A 13326-nucleotide genomic window follows, 5' to 3' on the forward strand; every position below is an offset into this window, starting at 1 on the left:
CCAAGTATTTAAAGTTTGGTTTAATTGTTACCGTAAATAGCTATTATTGTTCGAAGATCTTACGAGTATACGAGTATATTCATGTGCAGATGTTGCTCTAATCGTTACTTCTGTACTCTGAGATCGATGTGGAAATAATGCTGCCCATCTCAAACGTCTGGATTTAATACTCCCAATTATGTCAGGTGAAGAATACAATGGGTGCAGTTCTGCGTTGTGTAACTTTCTCCATTCTCCTGTAACTTCATCCCTCTTAGCCCCAAATGTTTTCCTAAGCACCTTATTCTCGAAAACCCTTAGCTTCTATTCCTCTCTCAAAGTGAGAGTCCAAGTTTCACAACCGTACAGAACAACCGGTAATATAACTGTTTTATAAATTCTAACTTTCAGATTTTTTGAGAGCAGACTGAATGACAAAACCTTCTTAACCGAATAATAGTCTAACAGGCATTTCCCATATTTATTTTGCGTTTAATTTTCTCCCGAGTGTCATTTATATTTGTTACTGTTGCTCCAAGATACCTCTTCAAAGAAGAAATTTCCAATTTTTATATATCCATTTCGTACAATGTTTTGGTCATGAGATATAATAATATAATTTATCCACCCTATCGCTTTACTTCAAGTAAAATTCCCATATTTTCCCTAATAGTTTGTGAATTTTCTCGCCTACATTTAGAAAAGAAATCTCTGCAAAATAAGATCATTCATCGAAAGCAACTTACCTCCAACCTGCACAACAAGATTTGAAAATGCTATAATTACATTGTGGTTTAGTATTGAATACTAGAGACACGAAAAGCTTAACTTTTTGCTGTGTATAACAGCTTTATTAATATTCCAGTTAGTTTATATTTTACCGAAGTGACGAAATTATTACATATATACAATATTCCTGATATTTATATAAAATGATGTAATTATTGTCTGGAGTAAAGCCTACATTTCAAAGACAATAATTCTCAGATTTAGTTATAGGACACGTGGGTCTACGTGTTTTCGTCACTATCAAAGGACATCTCATCCTTGTTCTTCCATCCCTTGAGGTCAATATCCTGGTAACTTTTAAAGAAATCCAACGTGCTGGCTCTCATCTTATCCAAGTCCGTAACCTGCAATAAAGAAGACAGAGTCAAGCTAGAGTCTGAATCCTTCTATCGCGTCTCAAATCGTCCGAAATATAAGGAAAATATACCTTGAAATTTTTAAATAAAATGAAACTTTTTGCATCGGTAAACAATTGTGATACAGTGCTTTATGCTAAGTTTGAGGCATCAGGGACCTATTGCATAAAGATATGGTGTTGTACATTACAAGTAAATTCTTTAGTAAGTAATAAAAATACTAGAGTTTCTGTTTCACAAAAGACTTTCTACAGCAATATTTTACCACTCCATACTTACAAATTACCAATGAAGTTTCATAATTGTGTTCCATAGAAGCACTAGTACTACTAGTCCTACTAGTGAATTGTCATGTACTCTTTACTAATGAAAGGAAACTAATATATACATGTACTAATGTGATTTAAATATATTTATCTCATAATATTAAGATATATTTTGATAAATATGTCCTATAGAGTATCTTTTCTTGCTTCTATTTCCTTCAAAACAAACAATTTCATCTCCTTTGATACCATTTCAATAATTTTGCATTGTTTGTAGAGATGGGTAAAAAATAACACAACAGTTATTTTGGAACTGTTCCGGTCTCGGAACTGTTGCAAAAATGAACAGTAGGTCGGAACCTCCTGTTCCGAAATAACAGTGTTCCGACTCCGAGCTGCTCACTTGCCCAGCTGTTGCGGGCTCGCAGTACCGCGTTGCACAAGGTATGTTCCGACTCCGAGATAACAGTCGGAACGTCGGAGCTTGTTCCGATGAACCAACGACAGCAGCAGTTACACTGTTCTCGTTGTTCTTTATGTTGTACTTGGAACTTCGTTGGATGAAGTTGGTATTTGAAACTCTCACGTGGTTGGAGGGGGGCGCATGGAAATTGAAATCCTTGCGGTGGCGCGAACTTTAATATCAACATTTGTAAGACTGGCCAATCATCTGTAATGTTATAGTAAGTATTTAATAATCTGTAATATTCATTCCCGCTTTATGGTTTATTTCACCATTAGTTGACTAATTCTTCCCGCTTTATGGTTTATTTCACCATTAGTTGACTAATTCTGTTTTATAAACATTCTACAAAGTCATAAAGTACGCATACTATTATTAATTCATTGATCAGCTGATTCTATACAAAGGTTAAAGTCGTAAATGGTAATGAGTGGTTTAGTTACAATGTCTGTATGTCGTTTGTTGAGGTTAAGTCTGACAAGCACAAGTTTTTGTGCTATCTTCTCTGTTATCAAAGAACGACAAACATGTTGTAGCATTATTTGTTGGAAACTACCCATATAAGTACTGATTTGGAGAGCGATGTTTAATGCGAAGTTTAAATTACACTTTGGTAAAGATGCGATTCCAACATTTTACTAACCCACTGCGGGGTTTCCAGGTTTCAGTACTGCCAATATATATCTTTTTTATTTATGAAATTGTAATATTTATTATTATTATTATTATTATTATTATTATTATTATAACTGTGCATTAAGAAAAGTAAAAATAAAAATTAATGATTTGTTTTTTTTTTATTATGTAAGAGAGAGAACAGAAATTACATACCATATGTTTTAAATGTTATGTTATTTTTTTTTAGTTGGCTACCATGTCTTTATAACTTTATGTACGAAAACAAAGTGTTGTATTCTGTCCTTGTAGTCAACAGCTGTGTAATTACTAACATTAAGCTTTTGAGTTCTGTCCGCATGCACAGCAATTTTCCAAAATCGATTCGAATGTACATTGCAGTGCCATCTATAGATAAGAATGTGTACTATGTCATGCCTATGAGTGCTCCAGTGTGAGCTGCATGGTGAAGAGGGAGGGTACTGTACCGTTCGTTTGAACGACTCAACGACTCCGACTCATCACCACTGGTGACTGTTATTTCGGAACTGTTATTTGGAACATAGTATTTTTTCGGAACCGGAACCGTCGGAACTGTTCCGGGAAAAGAACAACTTCGCCCATCACTAATTGTTTGTAATTTCGTAACAAGTTTGGGAGTGAAGATCGTTATTAGTGGCATCTGTTGGTTAATATGGGAAACTCTCAAGGAGCATATGTGGGGATCGCGGAAGAACATGATGATAGTAAGAAAGAAGTACATTTTTCATTATTAAAGAAGTAAACTAAAATAAATAACATTGCAGGGCTACGAAATTCATAGAATCTACGAATCTTGACTGTATAACTACCTTAAAATACATTAAAGTGACAAACATAACCTAATTCGATTAATGAAATATGAAGATAACGAGCTGCTTCATGTTATGACGTAGTATGTTTATTGATATGACGTCAGTAGTAGCGATTCATTGGTGACATCCTAGATCATAATATGATATATATTATATACCCAAATTGCTCGGCGTTATAGGCTTTGACGCTAACAACTTTTGTCAGGTTTACTATGCTTCCATCTAGTTGTTACATAAGGAGTCGCCGTCATAACTCCCATTTGAATTGCATCTGTAAGAACACATCCAAATCTATTGTTCATTAGTTTAGTAATTTCTCGTGTTTAATGAATGAGTGATTTCTTGTAAAACACTTCACTCTTGGTGAAAGTGTTTGAATAGGTCCATTTTGCGACCTGGTACTTAAATAAATATACATTTCCGAAAAAAAAAAGAAAAAATTGAATTGCATTAGAGACTGTACTGCCATCATGTGTTCGTTTACGGCGGACGGGTGGCGATCCTGGCGGTTGTTCTTCAAAGTGCAACCGATTTTAACATAGGAATGAGCAATCTATATGTGATCTGGGGTAATATGCAACACACTTTAAATCTTTCGTGGAACAGAAAGATACAACTCCATACTTTACAACATCTTTCATCAGTAATTTGTAATGTACAACACCACCTTTGTGGAATAGGCTCCTGAAGTTAATAGTTTGGAAAAATAGTTTGCAGCATCAGAAGTTAGAAGTTTTACAAATTAAAAATGTTCAAATTTATCATATTTTCGTGAAATTCGCAACTTTTAGCTATTATATGTTCCAAACCCTTCATCCGAATTATAAAATCCATGGTTTATTGTCATGCTCAGAACTTATGGTGATGCGCTACTGAAATTTCTAAAAGCAACCAGTTTTGAGCTGGAGAGTTGAACTTTTTACTGAATATGCATATCATTGTCATAATGAGGCATTCTAAATTTCAATCTTTTCTCATAAACACTTCAAACACAAACAATTAAACTTATTTTGTTCTGTTTCTTTTTAATTTTTCCAGTAAAAATCCTATTTCTAAAAAAAATATTCCTCTTGGAAGTCGTGCGTAAAGAGGTGAGGGGGATCGCGAGAGAATTTACAAAAACAATTTTGAGCATGACTGTAAAAAAAAAAAAAAGAAAACAAAAAATGTTTCAGTATAATAAAATAAACAAATATATTAATGCGATAAATGTGCTTATGTTTCAGAAACTAATTTATGCTCGACCATGCCGAAATGTAGTAATTATACACCTGGTAGCAGCCCTTTAATGGACCTCATTAAAGTGCACCTAGTCATTAAAGTTCAGGTGTTCCACCAATCAGACAACGCCATTGTATCAATATGAAAGCACAAGTATCGATTATTCTCGGATATGCAATCGAAAGACAACTAGCGAAATGTCACGGAGGCTGGAAATCCAATACTGTCGCAGAAGGTTATGTTCTGTTACTATAATAATCAGCGTTTAATTGCAAATAATATTCAACTAAATTCAATTTGTCATCTCGTTTTTCAATGTCTAAATCAATTTCAAGGTTATATCAAGATTAATGTTTATTTTACTCTCTAGATTATATCAAGGTCAATGACATTTGTTTCTCGGAAAAAATCAATACTTTCGAGTCTGCGCATCTCACAATTTACGAGAGTCAGTTCCGCTCCCCAGTCACATAAGAATAACATAAATACTTATGAATAATTTCAAGTTAGAGATATAGTCGAGCATAAAAAGTCGTATGAAACTTGCCTATAATGGTAATTAAGACGCGCTCGTTTCATAAACATACTTGCGTCTTAATTACTACCATTATAGGCTCGTTGCATAATGTACTATTATAAAATTTGGGTTCTGTATTCGACACACTTATATAATTGTCAGGTTCAAGGCAGTTTCTCGCGTTTGTTTTGATAGCAATATTATAGACGAGAGACTTATCGCATAAATACAAGATTGCAAATGATATTACAAATTTAAGAGCTTCTTTTGAAAGCTAGAGGTATTCTTGCATTCTTTTGATCTGCATCTGGTTTATGCTTTGGGTAAAAAGTTCTAGTTTCAACATTCTATCAGCATAATTATATTTCAACGAGTTTTTGCTTCATATTTATTTGAATTTCTGTTAGTTGAACGGATTCAATATCCGAATAATTGTTTTGACTTTCTTCCTCAGAATCTTCCTATTCGATTGTGTCTTTTTTTTTTTTTGGTTATTTAACGACGTTATCAACTATTGGATTATTTAGCGTCGATGAGATTGGTGATAGCGAGATGAGACCTAGGATTTGTCATGGCTTTATAGTTTGAATCAAATGGTTTCTTGCTTAATCAAGAAAAAACTATCAACATAACTTTCAGCCTAAATTATCTAATAAAAAAGGATAACAGACTCAACTACACAAAATTTCTATGACTTTTTATAGACTCTAGTTTAACATGGGATAAGCACATCGAATACATATGCACAAAGCTGTCAAGAGTTTTATATTTGTTAAAGAAATTAACGACTTGCGTTTCTCAAAATTATTTAAGATGTGCCTACTTTTCTTTCTTTCAATCAATAATCCGATATGCCCTAATTTTCTGGGGAAATGGAACCAAAATTGGAAACGTCTTGATTTTACAAAAGAAAGCCATTAGAATTTTATGTAAAGCAAACTATCTGGAACATTGTCGGCCACTTTTCAGACAATCACGGATTTTAACAATCATAAATTTGTATATATATATGATCTAGTACTTTACACTCGACAAAATATCGACAATTACTCATTAGTGGCCAATATACATGATCATGAAATTAGAAATAGTGAACAAATTAATATTCCATATTGTAGATTACACAAGAGCAACGCAAACTTTTTAATTATGGGGATGAAATTATATAATAAGCTCCCAAGTCAATATTATAAATTACCAATCAATAGCTTCAAAACTAGATTTTACGATTGGTTTTTAAATAATCCTTTTTATTCTGTTGCTGAGTTTTTCAACACAAATTTGTATGAAATTGTATTTTAATAAATAAGTTTTAATTGCAATTTAGTTAGTTTTCTTTAATTTAAAAGTTTCAAATGATTTCGTGTTTTCATTGTATTATTTAAATTTTACTGTTTCTTTTATTAGTGTTTTTACAAATGTATTTATATGTTTTTCAATGTATTCTGACGAAGCCTAAAACTGTATATCTAATGGCCAAATAAATTGAATTGAATTGAATAGATTGCCTGACATTCACCTTACGGTTGGGGAAAAATTTTTTTGCGGAAATATGAGCAATTGAAGTTACCTCTTACTTTTGAAAATTCCTCTGCACAGTGAATAAATATATTTACTTACGTATTTCTGGTGATCCTTTCTCAACTCCTTGTGTAACACGACCAAATCCACAAGGTGCGGCAGAAATTTCTCTTTCATCCGTCTAAAATGATAGACACTTACATTCCCATAGGAGGACTTCACTTTCCGAGTGTACTCATGCTCGTTTGCTAGGTTTTCTTCAATGTCAAGAATTTCCTCGCTGATTCTTTGCAGCTGTAACTGTTGTAAAGATTCCGTTGTTGTTTAGTCAGTGTGCGAAGACAGGTATGAACCTCACAAGTGATACCAAGAAGGCTCGACTTATGAGGCAACTAGACCAGGAGATAATGGGGTTGGTTGGCCAGTTTCTTTCTCCCTCCATTCAGGCAGTACATCTCACTTGACGATATGTGTCAGAGGAAGAACAATAAATTGTTTGTATGCATCTGAAGTCTGGTTAATGTAATATGTAACTAGTCGGCGATGTATGCAATGGAGAGGGGAAGGAACTGGCCACCCTACCTCATTATCTCCTGGCCTAGTTGTCTCATAAATGGTGTCTTCTTGATATCACCTGTGAGGTTCAGACCTATCTTCGGACAGTTGAGTAAACAAGAACAACATTCTATTAAAATACGTATTCAGTTCAGTTCAGTTGAATTCAATTTAATTGATCAAGTCTTAAACATAGCCGTAACTGTTACAGAGATCGTCAAATATACAATTGAAGAGTCCACTGCAAGAATGATGGATGTCATTTGGAATACATTTTTCAGGAGAAGCAATTGAAAGTTTGAAATGCTTAGCGCTCAAAGCTTAACTGTGATTTTCCGATCATTACTGGACAATGACTATCAGTGTTAATGCCATGTAACTCTGTATGTACATCCTATATGTCTTAAGCTATGCATTGACAGTCTTGGTTCAATTTCGACAAGAAAGTGACATCCATCATTCTTGCAGTGGACTCTTCAAATGTATAATAAAATTGGTTCAGAATGGCAACTGGTACCCCACAGTTAATTAGAAAACATAAATTACTGAAATTAAAACGATATTACATTATTAGCATAAAATTCCCTTAAATTATAAGAAAGCTTATGGTTGGTTGGTTGGTTGGTTGGTTGGTTGGTCGGTCGGTCGCTAGGCGGGCGGACGGACGGACGGATAGACAGATAGATGATCGAACGAATAAGTAAATAAATGAATGAACTTAATAAGTAAATAAATAAGTAAATAGGTATATAAATAGATAGATACATATATATAAGTAAATAGATAATATATAACTAGATATTTAAATAATTAGGTAAATACATAAATAAATTGATAAATACATAAATAAATGGATAAATACATACTTAAATAATTAAGTAAATACATAAATAAATAGATAGATAAATAAATAGATAAATAAATCAGGAAATAAATAAGTAGGTAATTAGATTAATAATAATAATAATAATAATATTATTATTATTATTATTATTATTATTATTATTATTGTTATTATTATTATTATTATTATTATTATTATTATTATTATTATTATTATTATTATTATTGAATTTCCAAGTTTATAGAACCCTATTTTACCCGAAGGTATATTAGAGCTGTAGTTAAATCATACATATATATCTTAGCCCTGTACCAATATTTGCATAAAATATATACATATTTATGACATAAAATACGCATATTACATTAAATGTGTATGACATAATAAAAAAATATCATAGTTATATTATATACAAATACGTAGATATGAGATAAAATAGATATAATACATAGAAATATATGCATAGTATATGAAACACAGACATAAGGACACATCACTCAGAGACTTGTTACATAAAAAGAAAAATAGGTACCGGTAAGCATTTCGTAGAAACATACACATTACTTTTAAGGACATATACTTACTTACTTACTTACTTACTTACTTACTTACAAATGGCTTTTAAGGAACCCGAAGGTTCATTGCCGCCCTCACATAAGCCCGCCAGCGGTCCCTATCCTGTGCAAGATTAATCCACTCTCTATCATCATACCCCACCTCCCTCAAATCCATTTTAAAATTATCCTCCCATCTACGTCTCGGCCTCCCTAAAGGTCTTTTTCCCTCCGGTCTTCCAACTAACACACTATATGCATTTCTGGATTCGCCCATACGTGCTACATGCCCTGCCCATCTCAAACGTCTGGATTTAATGTTCCTAATTATGTCAGGTGAAGAATACAATGCGTGCAGTTCTGTGTTGTGTAACTTTCTCCATTTTCCTGTAACTTCATCCCGCTTAGCCCCAAATATTTTCCTAAGCACCTTATTCTCAAACACCCTTAACCTATGTTCCTCTCTCAGAGTGAGAGTCCAAGTTTCACAACCGTACAGAAGAACCGGTAATATAACTGTTTTATAAATTCTAACTTTCAGATTTTTGGACAGCAGACTGGATGATAAGAGCTTCTCAACCGAATAATAACACGCATTTCCCATATTTATTCTGCGTTTAATTTCCTCCCGAGTGTCATTTATATTTGTTACTGTTGCTCCAAGATATTTGAATTTTTCCACCTCTTCGAAGGATAAATCTGGAAGAGGTGGAAGGACATATATAACATAAAAATGATATGAAATAGACACTTGACATACAAATGCATGTACAACACATTGCCATATTATATAAAATACACAGACAAGACAGAGAAAAAAGAATGAAAAAAACATAAAACTTATATATGATAAAAAACCTGAAAATATACACACACACAAAATTAACACATTCATATACCCTTACTAATTGCATTAACTATAACTTCTCTTACTACGGGAGAAACACATTAACTACAGTATTTACAGTGAATTGGTAATAATAATAATAATAATAATAATAATAATAATAATAATAATAATAAAAATAATAATAATCTTTATTAGCCATTAAACAATACAATTATAATAGGCTTCGTCATTATTCAAATACATCAAATAAACAATCCTTATGTATTAAGAAACTCATCTATGCTATAAAAACTACTTTCAATTAGAAAAGTCTTAACAGATTTATTAAAATTAATAGCTTCTTTTAAGTGTATTGGTAATTTGTTATAAACGTTAACACCCAAAAAACAAAACTATCAAGTGTTTTAGTTAATCTGCAAGCGGGAATTGCCAAGTTAATTCTAGTTCTTGTGTTATAATTATGTATATCTTCAATTCTTTGGTACATCAAATTATTCAAATGTATATATTTTACACATTCAAATATATAGAAACTAGGAAGAGTTAATATGGATAGGCATAATTATTTAAATAAGTGTTTACAAGACTCCCATGGAGAACATCCAAGAATAATGCGAGTAGCCCTTTTTTGTAGAATAATAGTACATTATGCAACGAGCCTATAATGGTAGTAATTAAGACGCGAGCATGTTTATGAAACGAGTACAAGCTCGTTTCATAATTTTCATATGAGCGTCTTAATTACCATTATAGGCAAGTTTCATACGACTTTTTATGCTCGACCATATTTCTAACTTGAAATTATTCATAAGTATTCATATTATTCTTATCTGACTGGGGAGCGGAAGTGACCTTGTGCAATATCTCGTAAATTGTGAGATGTGCGCAGACGCGAAAGTATTGATTTTTTCCGAGGAACAAATGTCATTGACCTTGATATAATCTAGAGAATAAAATGAACATTAATCTTGATATAACCTGGAAATTGATTGAGACATTGAAAAACGAGATGACAAATTGAATTTATTTGAATATTATTTACAATTAACGCTAATTATTATAGTAACAGAACATTACCTTCTGCGACAATATTGGATTTCCAGCCTCCGTGACGTTTTGCTAGTTGTCTTTCGATTGCATATCCGAGAATAATCGATACTTGCGCTTTCATATTGCTTTCTGATTGGTGGAAAACCTGAGGTCCATTAAAGGGCTGCTACCAGGTGTATAATTACTACATTTCGGCATGGTCGAGCATAAAAATACCTTTAGCACCACTACTGTTTCCCAATAATATAATTCCATAATTTATAATACTGTGAAAAATAGCGTAATATGCACTTAGTACAGTTTTCATTGTGGTAAAATGTTTAAGTTTCCTAACATAAAAATGACCTTACTTAACTTTTTAGAAATTTCATTACTATGAAATAGGTAAATAGATAAGTATATACATAAGTAGATCAGTAAATAAATAAATTCCATCGAAGTTATAATCTAGTATTTCATTCATCGTCGTTAAATAGCCAACTAAAACCAATAGGATCATCAGTTTTACAATTCATTCATTCATTCATTCATTCATTCATTCATTCATTCATTCATTCATTCATTCATTCATTCATTCATTCATTCATTATATTCCATAGTCCACACCTGTGGAGTAACGGTTAGCGCGTCTAGCCGTAAAACCAGGTGGCCCAGGTTCGATTCCCGGTCGGGGCAAGTTACCTGGTTGAGGTTTTTTCCGGGGTTTTCCCTCAACACAATATGAACAAATGCTGGGTAACTTTCGGTGCTGGACCCCAGACTCATTCCACCGGATTATCACCTTCATCTCATTCAGACGCTAAATAACCTAAGATGTTGATAAAGCGTCGTAAAATAACCTACTAAAATAAATAAAATTATATTCCATAGACCTTACATGAGGAATGAAGCTTTAAGATGTGGAACAAGTCAAAATTTTACAATATTACAATTACAATCTTTACAAATTTTTGCAATATTTTACAATTTTTACAGTTTTACAATGTAGTAATCTTCTACAATGATGAGGTGAGGTCCGAGGATTCGCCAAAAGATTACCCGGCATTTGCCTTTTGGTTGGGGAAAACCTCGTAAAAACCCAACCAGGTAATCAAATCAAAGGGCGGAAATGAAGTGATGTGGAGAACTCGCCATAGACCATCCAGCTTCAGTCCCACTGCTCGGGAAAACCTCGGAAGAAACCAATCATTGAGACCAAAGGGGGATCCAACTCAAGCCCGAATCGATTTCATCGATTATTTCAACAACAGTTCAAGCGATTACCAATGAATTTCCTGCTTAACTCGATGAAAATGCGATGTGAGCAAAGCATTAAAAAACGTGCCCTACAGTAGGCAACTGTTATGGAACAGAACATAAAATCTGGAAAGGTCGCCTTACTTACCTGGATGTCTTCTAAATCGCCGTGCCTATATTCGACGCCGGGGCATTCTTTATGGTGCAAGGAGTTCACCTGGGCTTGTACTCTGTCGCATTTCATTGCCTCGGATATTCTCGCAGCCCTTTCTTTTTCTATTTCTTTCTCTACATCTAAACATTTCTTGTCTTTATTTTTAGAACTTAAGAGAGATAATAGTTGAAGTAACAACATCTGAACATTGACGTTGGTGTTGTGGTCCAGGCCCTTTGTGAAAATGGGAAGGAGTTGACTGCCGTTCGACATGTTCTTTAGTAACCTATAATAAAACAATAACATTGTCAGCAACATAATTAAGTTTTGTCTTTTGCAGGAGTCATTAAATTATTTACTTTTGGTTTCGACAAAGTAAATACACATTATTTTATTCCTATTACTCCATTTTTACTTTCTCATTACACGAATTAAGTAATAGGAAGAACTGTGATGGCGTAAAAATCAAATTATGATATATATTTTCGCGGAAATACACGATTTCAATGTATTTGTTTTTGCCATTACCTCTGTCTTTCTGGAACGAAAATTATCTACTACATTATTAGACGGATTTTGATCATATTCAGTATCTACGAGTCAATTTATCAGGGAATGATGTACATGAAACATAATAATTTTAGTACTAGTCTGTCTGTGTACAGCAATTTCTACTAAACTATTGGGCGGATTTTATTCATATTCAGTATCTACGAGTCAATTTATCAGGGAATGATGTACATGAAATATAACAATTTTAGTACTAGTCTATCTGTTTACAGCGATTTCTACTAAACTATTGGACGGATTTTGTTCATATTCAGTATCTACGAGTCAATTTATCAGGGAATGATGTACATGAAATATAATAATTTTAGTACTAGTCTGTCTGTGTACAGCAATTTCTACTAAACTATTGGACGGATTTTGTTCATATTCAGTATCTATGAGCCAATTTTATCAGGGAATGATGTACATGAAGTATAATAATTGAGACGCTCCCTGGAATAACAACTTAACGAACGTTATGATTTTTTTTCCGTTTTGAGCATGTATTGAGTCCTTAATAATACAACTCCCTCCTGACAAAATATTATTTCCCTTCAGCCTACCTCTAGAAACATTTGAATAGCTTTCTGCACAATGGTGTTATAACAGATCTAAAATGTTTGATGCTTTATACCTCAAATGCATGATTTTGTAGTTAAGCTTTTGGTTCAGTAAAATATTAATTTCTATTTATTTAAAAGCAGAAACACACATTGGCAATCCATCTGAAGATTCATCGTGTTATTTCCTTTTTTGTATTATGTAGATAAACTCATGTAAGTGGAGTTGATATCGTTGGCAGTATATTTCCCAGAGCGAAATTGATTATATTCGTGTATAGACTATTTCTACTTTTCGTTGGAATCTTAGTACAGGTATTTAAAACTACAGTTGATTTGAGAAGTAATTAAGCGTTATATGAAATTGTTTGTTTTGGTCTACTATGTAATTCC

The 13326-nt window shown here is 32.9% G+C and overlaps 1 protein-coding gene across 1 annotated transcript; it reads right to left on the reverse strand.

Annotated features, from left to right (window-relative positions):
- Window positions 1–805: 805 nt before the first annotated feature.
- On the reverse strand, window positions 806–12105 carry LOC138698893 (uncharacterized). Its single transcript, XM_069825086.1, has 3 exons — window positions 11819–12105; window positions 6681–6881; window positions 806–1112 (listed from the first exon to the last, which is right to left on the reverse strand). Exons 1-3 carry the CDS (start codon window positions 12095–12097, stop codon window positions 990–992), a joined length of 603 nt encoding a protein of 200 aa, XP_069681187.1. The 5' UTR covers window positions 12098–12105; the 3' UTR covers window positions 806–989.
- Between the last annotated feature and the right edge of the window lie 1221 nt (window positions 12106–13326).

The sequence above is a fragment of the Periplaneta americana genome, chromosome 4, assembly GCF_040183065.1.
Source record: "Periplaneta americana isolate PAMFEO1 chromosome 4, P.americana_PAMFEO1_priV1, whole genome shotgun sequence".
Classification (NCBI taxonomy): Eukaryota; Metazoa; Arthropoda; class Insecta; order Blattodea; family Blattidae; genus Periplaneta; species Periplaneta americana.